Genomic DNA, 21,328 nt, shown 5'->3' on the forward strand with positions numbered 1-21,328 from the left:
GAGCCCATGCATTGAGGTGGGACATGCTGTACTCTTTACCATGCTGTACCTACAGAGGACAGGGCTTGGAGGATGTCAGCTGTCCCATGAGACCTGTTCAGTGACAGACTGACCCGACAAAAAAAAACAAATGACATACTTTGACAACTCTTTCAACATTGATAAACAACAAAACCAGACAACATAAATAATATTCAAATAAATTTCTATCAACTGACCTTAGACCTTAAGCCTCTGGATGGCTTAGCTGTGGCTGATTGTTCTTTTTTCATGAAATCCGGATTGCTTTTGGATTTCATAATGTCTACAACAACAAAAATTGTATAAATGTGAAATTTAATTCATGAAATAATTTATTTTCAAGAAACTGACCATATCCAGATGTGACAGATCCATCCACGCTCCTCTCTCCCAAAGCCTCTGTCGCCATCAGTAACTTCTCCTTCAGTTTACTAATGTCGCAGTCTGCCTTTGCTTTTACTATACTTAGCTCTGTGTAGATGTCCTTATACTTGTCTGTAGCGTATTTTTTGTCCTGCAGAGTAGAAAAAAAGTAGTACTGGGTGATGGGATGTCCTGTTTCTGTTTACAGAATACAAAATGTGTTCTCCCATGCATCTTACCCTTAAAGCAGACTGCAGCTCATCTTTTAGGGAGTGGATCTCCTGTTTTAGATACTGGATCTCTGACTCCTTGATTCTGAGTAAAACCTGTAGACAGACATTTAATAATACCAGGTCTTAAACACTTGTATATTCATTCAGTACTATGTGAACATGCATACCTCTAGTTCATAGACATCTTTGCCTTGGGTAACAGGTGACATTGCAGTTTCTCCACTAAGACATGAGCGCATACGGGTGATCTCTACAGTCAGTCTGTTATTCAGTTCCTGTCCGCAGAGAGGTTTTGTTTTAAATTATTTGAATAAAATTATTAAATATATTTGTTTAAGTCATATGTGGGACCTGGTTGTGGGCATTGAGCTCCTGGTTCTCTCGCTGACACTGCCTGAGGGCCTGCCTCTCGGCCTCCAGCGCCTGAGCCAAGTGAGCGTTTTCCAGACACTTCTGAGAGTACTGCTCTGACAGCACCTCCAGCTCCCTGTGGATGGACTGCAGCTCCTCCCTGTGGACAAATATCTCGCGTTTGCAAAGTGTAAAAATAACAAAGGTTTCAAAATGCCTGGCTGACTGAGAGATTAGCACACATATATGTTTTTCTTACTCATATTGAATGCGAAGTTCATCAATGTCTGAGTTCAGTCCACTAAGCTGAGAGCGCTGGGTTTTCTCCAGTTCCTCCTTATGTGCATTCTTCATAGCTTCAATAGCTGAAAAAAAAATCATCCATGTTTCAACTACTAGTATATGTTAACAATAGTGGATGTGTGTTTGTTTGCATATGTTTGGAGGTATAACGATAATCATGGTGTAACAAGCCAAAAAAAGTTTACCAGCAATAGTGGCAGCAGTCTCCTCGGCCAGCAGCCTCTCTCTCTCCTCCATAAGTTTGGAAATCTCCCTCTGATGTTGCCTTTGGATGTCTTCGATGACTTTCTGGTGAGTTTCTTCCATCGCAGCGAAGCCTCGTTCACATGTTGCCTACAGATACAAGAGCCATCAGTCTGCCATATTACCAAAATCTCTATACTATGACAAAGAAGATGTGAATTTCTGAAAAAAAAAATAAAAAAAGTATGCAGAAAATATATTAAAAGCATGCATGTGTACAATTTGGAGCAAGGCTAAGTTAGTAAGAAAATTAGAAAGTTACTCTGCTTTCTCTAATAGAAATGTCAACACAGATCAAATAGTAAGCATTTTAAACGTGCATTATGAAAAACACGCCATTTTTACATCATCTGTTGTGATTTTCAGTAGAATGAAGCTAAAGCAGTGCTGACTTACATTTCTAACACTACTCTCCTGCAGACTACAGAGGTGAACTATAACAAAGTAAAAGATCAGAACCTTCAAACTCTCAAAGTCCCTCTGGTATTTCTCTCTGAGGCTGGCCATGTCTCCATCCAGGCTCTTGTTCTCCAGTTCATCCCTCATGCTGTCCATCTGGTTCTCCAGCTCTTGAATGCGCTCCTTCAGAACCATCATGGAGACCACCTCTGATGTGGTGTGGTCCTCCCCCTTCCTCTGCCCCTCTCCTGTCAGATCACCCATGCCATGTGGAGACCTACTGTCCTCTGAACACTGTTGCTGTAGTTTCATCATCTCGTCTCTGTGCAGATGCTGGAGTTCACATATCCTCAGCTCAAACTGATCCTCTAGCATTTTGACTTGGCTCTGGTGCTGTTCCTCTAATTTCTTCCGACTGTCTGCTGTAGTCTCCATTAGCTCCTCCACCGTAAACACTCGCTCTTCTTCCATGCTCTCTAACTCCTGCTTGTGCCTCCTCCTCAGCTTCTCAGCCTCTTTCTGAAAATGTTCTTCTAACATTACCAGTTGCTCCTGCTGATGAGAAAGTTCCCTTACTTGTTTGCCAATCTTAATTTTGAGTGTTTGGTTTTCATTTTCAAGGCTCTCCACTCTTTGCGAGAAGTTCTGCTGATGCTCTTCGATGGAGGCCTCGTACTTCTGCTGGATTGCGCTGACGTTTTGTGCGTGTTGCTGGACTAGAGCATCCATGTTGTGACTGGCCTGCTTGTACCAGCTCAGGTCTTGTTCATGCATGGCCCGCAACCTGCACGCCACATATGCCACTTGACTCTGAATGAGGGCTTCACGCATACACAAGGAAGTACTGGTCAGCTGATGAGAGGTCTGCCTTCCTAAAAGTGCATGGATCATTTTAGCCAGCTCTGGATGGTTGTCTCCACTTTCTAATTCTTGAGCATATTTTTGAAGGATAGCTGCCTGTCTCTGTAATTCACTGGCTAGAATCTCGTGTGCATTTTCTAGTGACTGGATAGACTCAACTCCACATGCAAGGATATCTTCAGGTAAGTTTCTATCAATAATCTCATCTGCCATATTTCTTGCTTCCTCCATCTCTATCTGCTCCATGTAAGGGGCCAGTTCTGGAGGGCGGATATCAGCCAGCTTGTGTTTGCTAAGGCCTAAGCTCTTTTTAATTTCCTTGATGACATTTTTCAAGTCTGGACTTTTAGAAGCTTCAATAATTGTTTTCAACGCCATTTCCCTTTGATGCAAATTCTTATAGGCTTCAGCTAACTCCCTTTTAAGAATTCTAAATTTCTCAACATAAGACATTTTGATGTTTTGAATAGAGTAGGCAAGTTCAGCTTTTATAAAAGTGTTAAAAATAGGACCAGTATCCATGTCTGAAACACTGCCCTGTTTTGTGTCCTCTATAGACTCAAACTGGCATTCAGCCCTCTCCATGTCCTTCCAAAAAGCACTCTCTAGCATTAGCTTTTTTGTCAGCATATCAGCGTAAACTATTGCCAAACTATCTTTATCACTGTTTTTAATGTTCTCCAGATCTCCCCATATTTTACTCAGAGCTTGTGAAAGGTCAGCTTTAGAAGTCTGTAGTAGTAATGCCATCTTGTTTAAAACCGCAGCCTCAAAAGCCAGGGTTTTGGCAAAAAGCAGCATTGCATCTTTATCTAGAGCATCCGGAGGGTGGTGTGGCTCCACCACAGCAGACTGCTCAGTGTGTTGTGCTTGTTGGATACAAAGTGATGCATTGAACAAGTCACTCTCTATTAGAGAAAGTGACTGCAGCTGAGAGTCAGTGGTTTGATGAAAGCCACTGAGAATGCCCCGCACTTTCTGCCGGCAGTTTTCAATACACACAAGAGCGTTAGCATAGTGTTTATTTATAGAAATGCCCTCAATGCTCCCTTCACCTTCAATGCAAAAAGTATTTTCACGTAGTCCTATGTCAGTTTTGGACATGTCTTCATCTTTGGTTGATCGATCAAGGTTTTGTGTGAGATTTCTTAGCTTATCTTCAGTAGCAAGGAGTTTGGACTCTAGGGCATGTATTATAGAGATAAACTTCTCTGGGTCACTTGTGTGAGGGAATGAGAAATCAGAGGAAATATTTCCTTCAGATAAATGGACTTTCTGTGTTGTGTCAAGTGGTGTTTCTGACTCTTCTACACTGGTGTATTTTTGGCACTGGATGTTTGAAAAGCGTATCCTTGGTCTTTTAGCTTGAGACTCCTCTGAAGGGGTGTGTGTGGGGGATGCATTAGACACTACAGACTCCTGGCTGCACTGTTCAGGACTGGTCTGTCTCTCAGAGTGAAGACCAGCGTAGCCCAGCTGTAGGGCATGGAGGTGTTGCTCCAGCTCTGCAATCCGGTCCTCTGCAATAACAAGCTGAGCTTGCAGGTCTTTTTCAGCATTGCAGGGCTCCAAGAGTCTCTGACTCATCTGACAGAGAAGTTCCTCCTTTGCTTGTAACTTCTGCTCCGTTTCCTCTAGACTATTTCCCAGTGCAGTCATTTTGACAAAGGCCTCCTTTAGGTCTTCCTCTTTACGCTCCACCAGTCGCTCATACATTTCTTTTGTCTGGAAGATCTCTTGCTCCTTCTCACGGAGGAACTGGCTCATTTTCTGAAACTCCTCCGTGGCCCTCTCATATGAATGCTCTAGGGAGTTGTACTCTGCCTCCTCTGCCTGCAGTCGTCCGTGGAGCTTGTTCACTTCGCGGTCTGCCTCTGCAATCTGGTTGAGGAGCTCTTGGCACCGACATGTCAGATGCCCTTTCTCCTCCTCAAGTTGATGCACACTCTCTCTCAGAGACTCCACTATGCTGCTCTTCTGGCTCAGCTCTTCTTTGAGCTTCTGTATTTGTTCTTCTTGTCCTGCAGAGCTCTGTCTTCCACACAGTAGAGCTTCTACCTGCTGCTCTGCCTCAAGCAGTCTCTCCTCTAAATCTTTCTGTGTGCTTTCGGCTTCAGCCAGTCGTCGACATAAACTCTGCCGCTCTCTCTCATGAGCCTCTTTAAGGCTTTGCTGCTCTGTCTTTAGACGCTCTTCTTTCAGAGCCTGGCCCTCCTCTGTAGCACTAAGTCGTGCAGTCACTTCCTGTAGTCTCTCCTGTAGTCTTTGAATCTCTCTCAGGTGGTCCCTCTGCAGCGCCTGCTGCCGCTCCAAGTGCCTGAGAGCCTGGCTGCGTTCTAACAGAGTTGCCTCCACTTGTCTCAGACGATCTTCACTGTCCTTCAGCTGAGCTCTTAGAGTGGCCTCACTGCGGTTGTGTTCCTCCTCTTGTTCCTTGGAGCGTTCTTGTTCTAGTTTGAGCTCATTGCGCATTCGGGCCACAGCTTGTTCACTAGCTAAGATTTCTGCCATAGCAGAAGCAAGTTTGGCCTGAAAAGCCTGAATATCAGTCTCATGGCGGTCTACGGCCTCCTGGGCTTCAGTGTAACTTCTCTTTAATGTCCGGATCTGCTGCTGAGCTAGGTCCTGTTTGCGTTTTTGGGTCTCCAGCTCTCCTTGTAAATCTTGGTTTAGTCTGTGTAAACGCTGCCAGGGCACTCGATGTGGTGATGAGGAAGGGGGTGTGGCACTCTTGGAAGAGATTGATGAGAGAGTTTTAGTAATACAACACCTCATCTCTTACAGTACAGAGAACCACATCTCTGGAGCTCCCTGTCAATGTACTCCCTTAAAGGCTTTGAAATCCAAGAACCATTCCACTGTGCTTTTTCATTTTGAAGTGAATATAATTACAAACACAAACTTAAACTGACATGAGAAAACAAATGGGATTGTGTACACAAAGTCAAATACAAACAAACACAATGTAATTCAGTGAAATCCTTCATTACACATATGTATCATGGAGTTGGCCAAATCTGTTTAACATGCAGAATCAGGTTTGCAAAAGACACACAATGGCAGCACAGACAGACAGAGAGAAAAAGCACAGTGCAAAGCTCCTCAGTCAGTAATGTACCACAAGCCACAAATCTGTAAAATAGTATTTACCCAAGAGATGTGAGCCTCCGTAACAACAGTTAGTCCAAATCTCATGCACACCACAACCATGCATATCAGTGTCAGAGAAGCACCAACACCAGTTAGTGAAACGCAGTATGTACAACATGACTGTAAGTCAATATGTAAAAGCTCATATTTCTGTTAGTGTGGACATACCTGCAACACATAGCCCTCTCTGGCGCTCTGCTCTCGTCCCAGTGCATCCTCCAACTGCTCTTTCAAAAGACTGTTCTGCTTCTGAAGTTGGTCTAGCTCCTTCTGTTTCTGTCCCAACTAAAATAAACAAAAAACATATTATGCTTTTATTTCCAAGTAATTAGTTATAATTATTTAACATAAATATGTCCTGTTCAAAACTCCAGAACTGATAGGCCCTAACCTCCCACACTAACATTTCACTTACTTCACTTGTTTTTAATGTTGACATATGGCTATGTGACATTTTTAAATCTCACATAGCCTGGAGTCTGAAATTTTGAGTAATCACAAATAATTTCAAAGTAGTGGGCGGGGATAGATGAAAACAGAAATCTGAATCTATATGAGAGAGTTAGATTCATATTCATTCAGATTAAATTTATAATGAGGGAATACCATTATAACATCAAGTCAATATTACAAATTATATCCCTTTAAATACAGCAACAATTCAAATATCCACAATCAATAAATACTTGTTTCAATTTACCTCTTTGTCAAGCAGCTCAGCCAGCTCATGGGGAGGTAACCGGTCTGAGTTACTAGATACTGCTAAAGCTGTGGTGATGGGCACTTGTTTCTCTTCTCTTAAAGGGGTGGTCTCTACTTGATGCCATCGCTGTTCAATCTCCTCTTGCACACCTGAAGTTTTACTGTCCCTTCTGTCTTTATTTGAAGGATGATCTATTTCCATTTTGCCTTGGTCTTGGCTCTCACGCACAGGAGGACTAGAATTTGTTGTAGATGCAATACTAACAGTGTAGGTAGTTGACGAATGCATTGTAGAAACTCTGTCCTCTGATGTGGACTGTGGTTGGGAAGAGGTAGAGGCTGGAGAGGACGCAATAGATGAAGGGGTGGAAGAAGAACTATAGGAGGAATTGGGAGAAAAAGACGAGCTGAGGTCCACTGTGTCGGCACGTTCCTTTGGGGGCTTTTCTGGCTTCTCCATTTTGAATTCTGTCCAGTCATACGTCTTGGATCGGCCTTCTCGCCTGCGTTCCCTTACCCGGCTTTTGCGTGGTTCTGAGGGAGGCGTGGTGGAATTGTTGGAGCTGTTCTGATTGTTAATGTCTGATTTAGGGGTTTCTGAATTTGGACTTTGTTCAGAATTTGATTGTGAACATGGCTCAAGCATCACTTTTAAATTGTCTTCTGGGAGGGATCTACAAAAAAAAAAAATTAGAACATTAGAACTGTTATAACAAGAATAAGTTGAGTTTTGGAGGTTTCAGAGGTCACAATGTCTCTGTTATTTGTTATCAGCAGTGATATATGAAATGGGGCAAGGTATGTAATATCTACAGATAATAACAGGGCATGCTGTACAAGGGTACTATATTAGTTTCTTGCTCACTCAATCAAATCTACTGCCTTCGTAGTAGTAGCCTATTCACCCAAATTCAGAACCAGGTCTGGTTAATAAGCCGACTGTTGTTAAAATTAAAATTAATTTTAAAAATCATATTAAAATATGAAATCACTGATTCAAAAACTTGACTACACTTCCACATGAAAGTATGACAACATCCCATTCTAAAATCAGAAAGCGACAAGTGTGACATGACTACACGTAATAGTTGTGGCAATGAAAAAAATCATCAAGCATTGACACTTAGACACTTTAGGCAGCATGTGCACAGAGCTAAAGCAGCAATGGCATTTACAAGAATACTCAAAGATAAGCCTATGTCAGATGCCTGCTTTCACTTTATTTGTGCTATTACTAACCACGCTCCATGTGAGAATATGTTTGCAGTTAAGTTGTCACTTTTACTGTAAAGCAGCACAGCAAGTTTTAAAAAGGTGACCTCGACCAACAGTGTCTGTGGTGAGGTATCAGTCAGTGAGTAAGGGGAAAATGAGAAGGGACAGGCCTCAAAAATGACAGAGAGCTGTCTGTGAGATGTCCAACAGGAATGCAAGGAATATCACACATTCCCGTTCGGAATGAAGACTGTGAACAACTTTAAACAGGACTGTTTCTAAGGAAGAAAGCATGATTTTGCAAATAGCTACGATGATGATTTTGCAAATAGCTATGAATCAGCGTCAGTCCAAATACATAGTGATGTAGTTCATATTCATATAAAAAATCTGGCATTGTAAAGGTTGGCTCAGTCACACATATAAACCAGCAATACTTCAGAACATCCCACTATAAGACTTAATATTTTAGCTATAGGAAAATGTCATATACTGTAGTTATATGTGTTAGTAAAGAATTAATGTAAAAGCAGTACAAATTTGTGAAACATTGTAAATTAAGCTATAAAGAAAGTTTGATATTAACCTGATAATTTCTTCTTAATTTAATGTGTGTAGTTGATTATTCTTCTAACTAAAACGGCACCTGATTGTTTATAATATTTGCTGTCTTCATTGATGATAAATTGCTGTAGTGCTGAAATCTGAACATTTCTAAGCGTGTCTGGCACAGCTCACAAGGAGACATTACTCAACGATCACATGACACGGAGAAGGACAAGAAACACGCGGACATAGCTGAGCCATGACATCACTGTTTGAGGAACGGGAGATACAACACACAAGCAATCCAACCTGGGCTTCAACACGGACAGTTTCAGAGAGACGTTTTTCCTGGAAGCAGGTTGAGAATATAGGAGGAAGAAAGAGGGGTAGCGGAGGAGAGAATTTAGTGAGATGCTGTTTAAAAGTGCATTATTTGTCTGTGGCAGTGGCTGAGTTCAGTTGATCCTCTTTGAGTATTACCGAGTGACGTCAGGGGCGATTGTGGGTCGCACATTCTTCATGATGGCCTGAATCCAGTTGCGACGGATTCCAGAGGTCATCGCTGACAGGGTGCATGCTCCCTCTTTACACTGCAAACACACAAGCATGACAAGGGTGAGATACTGGGCAGCTTAAAATACTGTTCTGACATGTTAGCGAAGAATGGATGCTTTTTAAAAGTCAGACAAAATTATTAATATCTACTTAGTGTGACAGTTTCTATTTGTTGACAGATTTATAAGGGCCCCATGACAGAGAAATGAATTCCTATATAGTCCAGTGTGTAGTGATGACAGACTGGTGTAGTGAGGTTCTCACTGTGTAAAGAGCATTAACACCAAGTAAATACTGTTACACTCTAAATGTCACAACATCAGATAAATGTGATACAGAGGGTATCTTTCTTTTCTCATTGGTGATATGTGAAACTATATAGATTTAGAGCGCAAGTAAAATACTTCACATGTGTATTCTGTGGTGATAAGGGATGCCAATATTATATGGTTAATTGATAATCATGATTATTCAATTTACAATATAACTGCAAGAAATAGAACTGAGTAATTGTTTGTGTGTGAGGTAAAATTTCAGAATAATCTGGCAAAATTGTCATCATTTGAAGGCCATTTACATTTCAAACATTCAAACATTTAAAGGCCATGGTACGGATCAAACATTCTTCAGTTTGCTCTGCAAATGACAAAACAACAGCTCCACCCGGTCTGCACCAGAGCCAGAGCAGATATAAATACTGCAGTTATTCATTTCTGGTCATCAAACCCATGCAGTTCACAGCCAAAGAGCCAGCCCATCCGCAACTATATCGGACACCTTTAGAAACACCGGGGATGCTTTTGTGAGTGAATGTAAACAAAGGGACTGACCTTGTGTCTAGTATACTCTTCATCTAGACTGGATCTGACTGGCAGGACTGAAATCTATATGTAGCCAAGAGCAAACCCCTGATGACACCAAATGAATAATGTTGACATTGCAAGCATCTATATGTGTCCAGAATTGTGCCAGCAACAAGCTCTAAAAGTGTTTAATGACCCACTGATTACATGAAGGGGCATATCCACATTAAGGATGAGGCTAAGAAGCTCTTATAATGCAGTGCTAATCTGTCTTGATATACGAGTGTTATTGAGTAAACGCAAGGGCAAACATGCTGTATGGAACAGCAACTCGGAGACAGGAACCAGCTGGAGCAGATTTAGACCAGATCATGAGGTTAGACCTTCAGGATGACAAGGCAGTGACATCCTTCATGACAGGCAAAGAATGGTTTCAAAAAGAGAAATGCCAAAACCTGATACTCAACGTTGCAGCGCTTGTTGTCTATAGCTATTTGTGTCCTGGCAGCAGACATCAGCTCAGGGCAGTGCAGACAATGAGTTTCACCTTTATGTGTGATAAATGTGACCATGTGTTTGTTGACGTGAAGAATCAGCAGCACCCACCAAGATTTGGAAACCGTAATTCCTCTGCACCGGGAACTCTTTGACATCATAACATGTGGACAGATCAATCTCACCATCCATCTCTGAAGCCTAGGAAAGGCAAATCACAAAATGCAGTGTTACGGTTAGTTAATACAATCAAAATCACTCCACACAAAATCAACTTACCTCCTCAGCAATGGAGTCCTTGTAGTACCTCAAACTCTGATCCGTGAGAACAAACCAGTGTTTCTTCCACTACAAGACAAACACATTCACATTTAGAATATGCACACTTATATTTTTTTACTTTTTAATAAGTAACAGGCTTATTACCACTCCATCTTCATACAGCTTTGTCATCCACCCTTTTTTGAAGTTCAGCAGATCTGGCTGAAGAAGGGGAAAAACAAATAAAATCAATCAACGCATTTAAATACACACAAAACAATCAACAAGTTTTGCATTAAACAGGGTGACGTGTTTATCAGGTTACTGATGGAATTTAACCCAATGGACAGTAAACCCTGCCTATTGTCTAAATAGTGTTTTGATCACTATGGTATCAAGTATCAAGCTTTTTGTAGTATCAAAATATGAAAGCCTCATCTCACTGTTTGCATATTAGCCTTGATACAAATCACAAAAAAATTCTTTTTTGACTGTATCGAACATCACATCAATAAAAATACCAGTGTAGCAATTCTTGCCTTGCTCAAATACCTGCCATGTCTTAATGAATGGAAGCACTTTACAATAAGGATACAATCACAGTTTCACATAGAGCACATAAAAACGGTCTAAACCTGAAAACAAACCTGGAGTAGCCTGGGAATTAACCAAGACAAAAACACTACAAAGCCAAGTCAAATCAGGATTAAAATGGACTCAAAATCAATGCCAAATAATGGCAAGTGTGAACACAGCCTAAGACAACACATCCCTGAACTCTCATGCTCCCGGCTGTAGAGACCGACTGGCGGGAGCTGGGGCTGACACTGAAACACAAACTGCTGCACTCTGAAACCAAGCCCCCCAGTCTGTTTATAGACTCCAAACTCTACCATTTACCCAAAAATCCTACACGTTCCCAAATACCTTAGTTTTGTTCAGCTTCATGCGGAGGGGCGTCACGGTTTGGCACAGGGTCATTGCGATGGTTAACCTGCCTTCACTTCTTACGCTGACAATCAGGAACTGCTCTGGGAGATATACACACCACTGCGGCCGCCTCTGTGCGCCTATTTATAATCAGTCGTAACACTACTGCTGCTACTGGTGTGTGTGTGTCGGTGTGTGTGTATCTGTGTATCTGTGTGTGTGTGTGTTTGTATGTGTGTCTGTATGTGCAGTGGGAGGGGGTTAAGGCAGCTGCACCAACCAAATACTCACCATAGGGCCTGTCAAGCTGATCTCAAGTCAGCTGAAATAACTTCCTATATCCTTACAAATAACACCACCACTTTCATTTAGGTGAAGAATGAACAAAGACTTAACTGATAATGAGTAAATAGTCATTCAGGTTTAGCAACAACTTAATTAAAGGGTTACTAAGTCTACATTTTTTTTCTAAATTTGTTCATTATGAATTAAGTTTTGGTAAATGCTCTATTAAGGCTATTACAAAGTAGTTACGTATTACCATATATATGCATATATAAACCAAGCTTATAGATTTTATGGGAAATGAGATTGGATTCTTCTTGACTTCAAACTTACTGTCATAGATGACTCAGTGACTCTGCGATCCAGTGACTTTGCCCTTCTTAAATTGGCATAAGTTGAGTTGGACACATCAGGCCCTGAACGATCTTTTCCAGCATCAAGAGACAAATCCTGGAAAAAAAAAAAACTTTAAAATAATGCTTAATATTAGGTATTTAGCAGTGACTGTATAGTTAGTATATGCATACATGTTTGTTGACTAGAAGGCGTCTTTCACTGCGGCCTTGTCTCTGGTTTAGGGAGGTGGTGGATGGGTCATTGGAGCTGCTGGTGTCCATACATTCCACTTGTTGACATTCTTCAAAATGTTCAATGATTCGCCTTGAAAACACAAATAATAGAACTATATAAAAATCATTAAGACTATCAATTAACGAATGTATAATTTCCCCTTTAAATAATGCCTTGCAAGACTGCCTTAAATAAATTTAGCTCAAAGCATCATTTGACAGCATACAATAAAACAGGCAAAAAACACAATGTAGCATTTTAAGTCTTATCATAAACAAATATGCATTATTATTATTTTTTAAAAAGAAAAACCCACACACCAAAGTTAATATTTAAGGAGCAGAGTTATATGATGAAAGGTCGAAATCTTGACGGGAAATGGTCATATGATGGATTAAAGTATGGCAATACAATGTGTGTTACCTTACAGTACTGAGGTTTTACCAGATCATATGAATATTTTAAAACACAAAATGGTCAACTATTGATAATAATGCTCAATGGTCTGTCCCAGGCAGCGCAGAGATGAAATGAAAGAAAGCAGGAGTCAGCGATGACCAGCAGGGGGCAGCAGTGGGACAAGGTAGAAGGGTTGGGAAAGCTCAGAGAAGCTCCTTTCAGAAGCTCCTGGAAAAAAACAGAATGATAAAACCGCTAGCAAAGTCGCAAGCATAAAGGAGAGGTCAGCAGTATTAAAGTAACACGTGCAACTTATAATTAGGAATCATTATGGTAAACCACTGGTAGACTAAAGTAGGGAACAACTTCAGTGTCTTTAACAGCAAATTCTACTTTATTCAGACTTAAAGTAAATTGTCATAAGTTTACAACCAGTGGCTTATTAATGATTAGAAATGAATGACCTTAACCCAAATCCCTCTATCACCAACTGGTTGTGGCTGGCCCCATACCTGCGCTCCTCCCCAAACAGTCGGGCCACTTCCTCTCTGCCGGGGCTTCGAGTGCGCGCCCTGATCTCCTGCTGCTTTCGGTCAGAGCGGAAAGCCTCCCTGTAGGTGAGCCTCCGCGCCCGGGGCACGTCTGACAGTACAGCATACTCTCTGCCAGCTCTGCCCACTCTGCCTGTCCCACTGCTAACCGCACCAGTGCGCCCATCCCACATGGGGGCGCTGCTGCTGGGCTCAGAGTCCAGGGAACTCTGAGAGGAACTGATGGTCGAGTAGCTAGGGGAAACTAGAGCACTTGGAGAAGGGAGAGGGTCTTGGGAGGGTTGGTTTGGGGACGCCAGTGGGTCTGGCTCAGAGTAGTACCTGGGGCTGATAGCTCCTAAAGAGGAAGAGGACGCTGATGAAGACAGGGGCAGGTTCTGAGGAGGCGGAGGACAGGGCTCAGATTTGGTTTTCTCCAGTGAGAAGTAGCCGCTCTCCACTCGTACCTTGCGCCCAGTGTTGACTGTACCTGCATCTAAAACACACATAGCCAGTGTTAGTCACAGTCCCCACATGTGCTACATGTTTTGTGAGTGTGCCCACCGTCCTGAGTGGTGGTCCTAGGCTCTGGCTGACTCTGGCTCAGCTGACTGATGCAGGAAGCACTGCGGCTGCAGGGGATGGTGGTCCGGCCCCAGCGGCTCTCCTCCTGCCACAAAGAGGCGCGACTGGTTGGGACACGCTCCGCACAGGCTATGCTGCTGGGCACACACGGGACACTACCCCCACTGCTGCTGGTCACTGTTACTTTTGCTGGGCCTGGCTCCTGGACAGGGGTTTGGGTTTGTGTCAGGACAAATGCATGAGAAGAGGGGAGGACACAATGGGAGGTGAGAACAGAGGAGGGCTACAAAAAGGAAATTGAATCAAGAAAAAAGATTTAATTTGAAATTATATTCAATTTTCATGACTGGAAATTTAATTTCTGATCATATTACAAGCAACAAACAGAGTGGTTAATCTTGAAATCTTTGAAAATCTGCTCTTCCTTTAATGAATTTGGATCATATGATTATTAGAAAAACAAGGGATTTTGTTATAAAATCATAGTCCATTACACACCAAGCACAACCCAAGATTATTCAAGCCTGAAGGAACAGAAGGAAAATTTCCAATGAAAAGCAACTCACATGAACTCTCCAGCCACGCAAGGGCATACAAACATGCGTTTGGTGGTATCTGATTTTCACAATAAAGCCAACACTACTTTTTTTTCAGCCACCCTTCACCTGGATTAATAACTCTTATAATAAAATGTATTCTTAAAGTGAGGGGTTCAAAGTGTAAGGTTGAAACAGGATTAAAATAAAGGCTGGGCTGAGCTGAACTCACTGGATGTCCATTCATGTCTTCAATGGAAAAACACTGGCTTGGCGTTAGTCCATCCTGCCAATCACAGAAAATCTATGATGTCAATGTCTGCTATTGATGAAGAATACGTAAAAATAACGGTTGTGGAAATGTACATATCATTTCATAGTTCACTGAAGCTACAAAGTTCAGCACTCAGTTCAGTGCTCTCTGTTGAAAATTCAGCTTATTTGCAATGAGACAGAATGATCCTGTCACGTAATTTTGTTGTCATTCTTCATCACATGGTTAAGTTTAAAGGCACTGCCCAAAATGCAAACATATGCTTCTGTACCCAAATGGGCAGTTGGAAGAGTTTCCAAGCTTATGTCTCTATGGATAAGTAAAAGTAGGAGGACAGCTCAATGTGGTCTTGACAGAAGTGGAAAATATGAGGTAGCCTGAGTATCGGACTATAATCATTTCAAATCAAATCTTCATCCGCATATACATTAGCCAATAGAGCCAATAGGATAATAACAGCTATTGCAGTCATTCCAGTATAGATGCATATATATATATATATATATATATATATATATATAAAATATATATATATATATATATATTTTTTTTTTATGATTTACTTGGAGCCAGATTACATTTTCAATACCATGATGTTTCACGTGTACTTTAAAATCACCTGTAATTTAATAAATATAAAGTACAGCAGTTTAATGTCATACTGTGGAACACTGCAGGCAGAGCAGTGACATATTCATAGAAACAAGCAGATGATGGACCTCCAGCCAAAAAGTTAAACAGTCCACCTTTTAATTCAGCTGTCACTAACTCAGTTTTACAGAGGTTAACTAATATGAAAATGGGTGGGAAAATATGTTTGAGAAGACAGGTGCATTAAACAGAGATGTCACGATATGGCAATATGACCAAAAGCATATCTTCACAGGAGTGATTTTTACCAACATATTGCCCAGTGCTATGTCCAATACAATGTTGTTACTCATAAACCTTGACAGAAAAAGATGCTTATGTCAGGAAAAATACAAATTTAAATGACCGAGGTGACAGCCAAGGACACGCAGGTCACTGTGATGTCAGCACTGTCACCACAAATGAGCCACCTTGTTTTAGCTCCTCTTGAGGGCGCAGTCATTAGAGGACAATGAACCTCAGACTACCCAAAAAAGCCTAACAATCATTGAAATGAGGACACTGCAAAGAGACCACCAAGATTGGTGGTCAGGATTTACTGATAGGATCTGATAATAAGTTGACAAGATGACATCATGAAAAGCTGTAGCTGTTTGTAAACATAACTAAAAAGATTTTAACAGAACAATACAAATCTTGTAAAAGAACACATATTGTGCTTTTTTGTACTATATAGTAATAATCTATGACATGTGGATTTTTATGATATAATTTGGACATTTTAAATCGTGACACTGATTAAATGAAATATAAAGAAACAAGTCTGCCTACTTCTGTGTTAGGAAACCGTACTGCCCAACGGGAGCCGTAAAACTCCATCACAACAAAAGTTGGTACCTCTGATGGATAGTTTCATCATGCTTGCATGCAGTGGATTTTTTTTTTCATTTGTTCCAAAATGACTACATGACTGCCGAATTCTATGTGCAACACCGATTAAGAAATAAAAATAACAAAGAAGAAGTGGGCGTACATGGCATCTTGAAAATAAGCAATTATAGATTGCTAAAATATGTATGAATCTCTTCAAATACAACATGTAACATGAGTGTAACTAGTGAGGGGAAAACAACTATAACATAGTTAAAAGCTTTAAAAAGTTTTGTATAATAGGTCTGCTTTAAGTTGAGTTTGAGTTAGGAAGATGTGGGTATTTTTAGACGCCAATTCAAGCTAACAAATAAGTTTATTATGTCAATCATACATCTATCCACAAAAGAGAAAACATCGTGTTAGTGAAAAACTATGGCATAAACTGTATTGCTAAACACTGCTCTAGTCATGAGTCATAAGTACTTTCAATGATTTTATGATGTAATGCGATACTCACAACGTGGGAAAAGGAAAGAACAGAATTTGGATATGTCTTACCTGCTGAGTTGGAGGATCAACTTTTCTCTTTTTCTTCTGATTTTGCTTATTGGTCCTTGGGTAGACAGTCAGAGCTTCCTGCCACCTGTAAAAGTTGAACAAACCATACGTTGTATGTGCAGATCCAAATGCATTTCAATATCTTTTTATCACATATTTTACCCCAGTCCTGTACTGTCTTTTTTATTAATCTGTTTTTTTATTAGTCATTTGTGAATAATTGGTAACTACAGCTGTGCAAATATATATATATTTTTTTGCAATATCAAGATTCAACCATTTCTAATTGTCAATGATCATCTTGGAGATCATGGAGAGGTCCACAGCCACTCCTCTCTCAGTAAGAGCATGTGGTCTAGATCGATAAATGAGAAGAATATTGTGAGTGTTTTTGTCATATCGCCCAGCCCTACTTGCAACCCCTTCAGAATTATGATCAACTGAAACATTCTATGCTTATGTAATACTTTCATAAATGTGCATTTGTCATTTAAGAAATACAGCTCCCCCATTCAACTCCACCTTACTTCAAGAGTGGTCTGTTTAAAAATCCAGATGCGAACAATGGGCCTATGAGTGATTCCACACAAAAGCATGTGTGATACATACAAAGATAATGCATACTGCCTTTCAGACCAATCCATCACAGCTGTGGGTGCTTGAGTACAGTAAACCCAAGCAGACATATGACTTGTTGCTAATGACGAGGGAGTGCTGGACAAATAAATGCACTTTAACAACATGCTCAATAAAAACATACATCACAATTTAAAAAGCTATAATGTTCAGGTAAGTGCAAGTGCTCCAGTGGGACTAATCGTGGAGAGGAAAGAGCCTGTACTGACACATGCGGGGCCAGATGATCGGAGATGTGTGGAGATGCAGCAGGTAGCGGCAGAGTGGGTGTCGTGAGTCACAGTGTATGCTAAGAATAGCCACATGGATGCTACTGCCAGGGATGGAAGAGCAGAATGTGTGGTCAGAAGCACGAGGGCATTTTCAAGGAACACTGTGTAACTTTTCTGCTGAAGGGGCAGCCACTTGTTTGTTTGCATGAATATGTTATTGCTTTGCTTGGAACACACACACACACAGTATGGCATTATTTATATCCTTATCCAAATCTGAATTGAACTTATCCAGATTCATGGAGACAAGCATGGCTTAGTTACATGCCAAATTTGTGGAGAAGCAACCCCACTTCAAAGTAAGAATGCATATTGTTCAAGATATCTTTTTGCAATAAAAATAAAAATTGTAATTGAATAATGCAAGATAGATCAGTGCCATCCAGGCATAACAATAACATCTCCATGGAGACAAGCAACTTGTCTAACCACCAGGCATTATAATAACCTCAATGAATTCTTCTATTTGATGTTAAAAGTTGAATATTTTCTAGATAAGTGATAGATATTAATATGTACAATTGGTCTTGGCTAAAAACAAAACAAAACAAAACAAAAAACTATGTATAGAAATCCTGTAGAATTCTGTAAGTGAATTTGAGGAGACTGTCAAGGAATGTGCAGAGTCACTGGAATACGATTTGTGTGGGTGCACTTCCTCTTACAGACAGCAGGGGGCAGAGCAGTTTCAGAGCCATATCATTGCCCAACAGTTAAGGTACCCGTCAGTCCCTCTCATCTGCTCTGGTACTTCCATCAGCATTAACTACACAACAGCAAGTATGCATGTATTAATAATGCATCTTACCCATTTATAATTTCTTTGCACTCAGCCCGAATAAAATGTTCTTTGTCTGGTGTAAGGATGCAGAGAGAGTTCTTCTGGCCCGTTCTGGACTCTCCATCGATGACATCTGAGCACTGGTTCATGTTGATGGTGCCTTGGGGCAAAGTACTGGGCTGTGGGGCAGAGAAAAGAGAAACAAAATGCATCAAAAAGTGCAAACTGAAGAAGAGGCAGCCGCTTATCTGGGCACATGGTCGGACTGTCTTCGCGCACTGCCCACCCACTAGCTATTTCTGTGCCAAGCTTCACACAGCCCACGTTTATCCGGCAGGCTGTGCAAAAGGCTGCTGGTGCCGTTCATATTTGTTACGTCAAATATTTGCTCACACATAGAAGTATTATATAATGGTTATATAGGCTGAAATAGGACTTTTTTTTTAGGTATTTTTATAGGGTGCTGGTAGTGATTTATATTTGACGTTTATAGCTGTCTGTCATTTTTAGAGTTGTCATAAAATATTTGTAGCAACCTCAATGAAGGGTCAGCTGCAGTTTTGAATATGGCTTTTTCCCCTGGAGTCAATGTGACACTGGTATAGTGTTCATATCAGGGCTTAAAAGGGAAATATTTTAGTTCAGGAGCACCGCACATAGTTTATTCAGTAAGCTTCACTGCATAAAAAGAAGTGAATTTCAATATGTTACAGATACTTGCAGTCTGTGAGAAGATATGCCTGGAAATGTTTCACATATCACACAAATCTGAAATGATTAAATGACCACATGCAGTACTGCATGAAACAACATTGAGAATCTTGTTAATGATATCACGACCACATCTATTCCAGATTTTAAAAAATGTACGCACAACTTGTGGTTAACTTGTTGTCATAGTACCAGACACAGTGTCAGTATCAGTACAGCTGCATGAATGCAATCCTCCATAGGAGTTAAGTTTAATCATTTTTCGAATGCATTCAAAAAGCATAGTATTTACCGATTAAACTAGTCTTTTCCTTCAGACATCTCAGTTTAAACCCACTTGTATGTAAATATATACGACACCTGTCTCCACCTCTATGTAATATAGTGTGGAGCCTGAAAAGAACTGTCTGTTCCATTTATAAACAGTCCAAGTTCATGGGTTCAGCCAGGAGAGTGGTGAAGTTTAATCTGTCTGATGCTGCCTGGCTTGGAGGTGTAAAGCCAACTATGCACACTCTGACATAGATGCCATCTGTTAACCATGAACGAGGGATTTTGACTATAACACAGCACTGTGTACAATGACTTATGGGTAAATGTGTGTTTACATAGGCACACCAAGCTTTTGTGAGCTGCATGCCTCATCTGCAGGGAATACAAGTTAGTTTTGTCCACTCAAACATCACAATGGTGCACTTTGTTGAGTTACTACATCTCAACATTCAGAATTAACTTTTTGTACTTAGATCAGCCTTTTACATGTGGTTCACTATTGACTTAGACACTTGGAGTACTCAATAGTGCTGTATTTACTTAAAACATTCTTTTAGGCATATCATCATCCATTGACACAGCAAAATGCCTTAAAGGCTCTAATCAAACTTGGCTTGGGCTTCTCAAATAGAAAAACAACCACAATCAATCAAAAAATGGTATAAAGTGATTTTCACAGGCCATTTACTTTTGGTGCAATAGTTGAACTTCTATCTACACACTTACAGGCCCCTTAGCACTTCTAATTAATCAAAATTAATATATATTCACTTATTAGCCAAAATTGCCATTGCCTGTAACACACTGTAAAAAAAAACTCTTGAAATGGTGTTACTCCAGACATCTGACATAACTGTGTGGACACTAGAGAAGTCAATAGTTAACCATTTGAGGTAATCTTTCCAGGAGGGGGTGAAAAGAAGCCGTTTACTCTGTCACTGCTAACTCTGTCTTCATTTTCAGCTTTTTGGCATGCCGGCAAAAAGAGAAAACAGGCTCTTACTTCACTACAAAAACAAACAAGTGAACAAGATGGCAGCATGTAGTGACAGGTGGCCACAACAACTAGCAAAGTGGAGGAAGTTTGGATTGTAGCGCTCTGAAATGGCACCATCGGCAAAGAGCCCTTAACACGGAGGTGAGAGGGTCCTACGACAGCCGGGCATGACAAATAGAAGCGGGACAGCTGGGCAAGGGCCTGACCAGAGAGAGCAGCGTCAGCTTGTCATGAGAGCCCTGTCAATCTCAGACATGGAGTCAGCCCAAGAACTTCAGTTCACAGTGACATAAGAATAGAGATTAAAATTGAAGCGGGCGGAAGGAGGGAGGACTAGTTATGTAGATGAAAAGTTGCATGGCCATCTGTCTCTGTATACAAAGTGCACACGCAGGATAAACAGCGAAATATTTCAAATTCTGGGATGAGTTGTACAAGCTGGTTAAGCCGCCAGCAGAAATAAATCGCTGACCACAGCTTTGATTATAGAGCAGGATAGAGAAAAGAGATTGGAGCCTCAGTAGGTGGCCTATGAAAGTCACTAATGCAGTTTTTGCTAATGGCTCAAAGATACAGAGATCAAAGATGCAGAACTCTACCTTTGCTCCCTATATTTACCTAGGGACCTTATTTTAACATATCAATGTTAAGTTAAAAATGTTAAAACAGTGCTATTAGGAAATAAACATACAGCACCACAAAGTAGAGGCATTTACAGGTATGTTTTAGCATACACATACTACACAGCGCTGATGAATCCTACCAGTATCACAAATAGAAAATAAAACTGGAAAAGGAAGTAAGTACAGAACAGTGGGCAGATGGCAGTAAAAACAGGGATTGTGTCTTGATAATAGGTAATGAAAGATTGCTCAAATATGCACGAATCATTCCAAATACAACTTCGAGAGGGTAACATGGTGAAAAGATGACTTTGCATAATAGGTGTGTTTTAAGATAATGCTAAAAAAAATAATTTTATTTTGTCTATATCCCCCACTCCTACCACAAAGTAATTTTATCAAA

The 21,328-nt window shown here is 40.7% G+C and overlaps 1 protein-coding gene across 9 annotated transcripts in view; it reads right to left on the minus strand.

Moving 5' to 3' along the window:
• Nucleotides 1–21,328, minus strand: part of si:ch73-103b11.2 (myosin phosphatase Rho-interacting protein) — a 43,049-nt gene that overhangs the window by 1,858 nt on the left and 19,863 nt on the right. Inside the window, exons 4-25 of one of the 9 annotated variants that reach the window (XM_055149857.1) lie at nucleotides 18,349–18,500; nucleotides 16,633–16,717; nucleotides 14,569–14,622; nucleotides 13,780–14,002; nucleotides 13,198–13,711; nucleotides 12,244–12,376; nucleotides 12,050–12,166; nucleotides 10,667–10,723; nucleotides 10,520–10,588; nucleotides 10,352–10,441; nucleotides 8,868–8,977; nucleotides 6,625–7,300; nucleotides 6,093–6,209; nucleotides 1,974–5,504; nucleotides 1,457–1,604; nucleotides 1,228–1,333; nucleotides 969–1,128; nucleotides 785–892; nucleotides 624–710; nucleotides 373–535; nucleotides 219–304; nucleotides 54–108 (exon numbers count right to left, since the gene is read on the minus strand). In XM_055149857.1, coding sequence (XP_055005832.1) covers nucleotides 76–108; nucleotides 219–304; nucleotides 373–535; nucleotides 624–710; nucleotides 785–892; nucleotides 969–1,128; nucleotides 1,228–1,333; nucleotides 1,457–1,604; nucleotides 1,974–5,504; nucleotides 6,093–6,209; nucleotides 6,625–7,300; nucleotides 8,868–8,977; nucleotides 10,352–10,441; nucleotides 10,520–10,588; nucleotides 10,667–10,723; nucleotides 12,050–12,166; nucleotides 12,244–12,376; nucleotides 13,198–13,711; nucleotides 13,780–14,002; nucleotides 14,569–14,622; nucleotides 16,633–16,717; nucleotides 18,349–18,500 — 6,819 coding nt within the window. In that variant the 3' untranslated portion in view covers nucleotides 54–75. Of the gene's footprint in view, nucleotides 1–39; nucleotides 109–218; nucleotides 305–372; nucleotides 536–623; nucleotides 711–784; nucleotides 893–968; nucleotides 1,129–1,227; nucleotides 1,334–1,456; nucleotides 1,605–1,973; nucleotides 5,505–6,092; nucleotides 6,210–6,624; nucleotides 7,301–8,867; nucleotides 8,978–10,351; nucleotides 10,442–10,519; nucleotides 10,589–10,666; nucleotides 10,724–12,049; nucleotides 12,167–12,243; nucleotides 12,377–13,197; nucleotides 13,712–13,779; nucleotides 14,003–14,568; nucleotides 14,623–16,632; nucleotides 16,718–18,348; nucleotides 18,501–21,328 lie in introns of all 9 variants that reach the window. The other 8 variants (XM_055149858.1, XM_055149856.1, XM_055149860.1 and 5 more) reach the window with 8 other exon arrangements.

This window comes from Boleophthalmus pectinirostris, unplaced genomic scaffold (genome assembly GCF_026225935.1).
Source record: "Boleophthalmus pectinirostris isolate CB_2022bp ecotype Guang Dong unplaced genomic scaffold, ASM2622593v1 HiC_scaffold_14, whole genome shotgun sequence".
Taxonomy (NCBI): domain Eukaryota; kingdom Metazoa; phylum Chordata; class Actinopteri; order Gobiiformes; family Gobiidae; genus Boleophthalmus; species Boleophthalmus pectinirostris.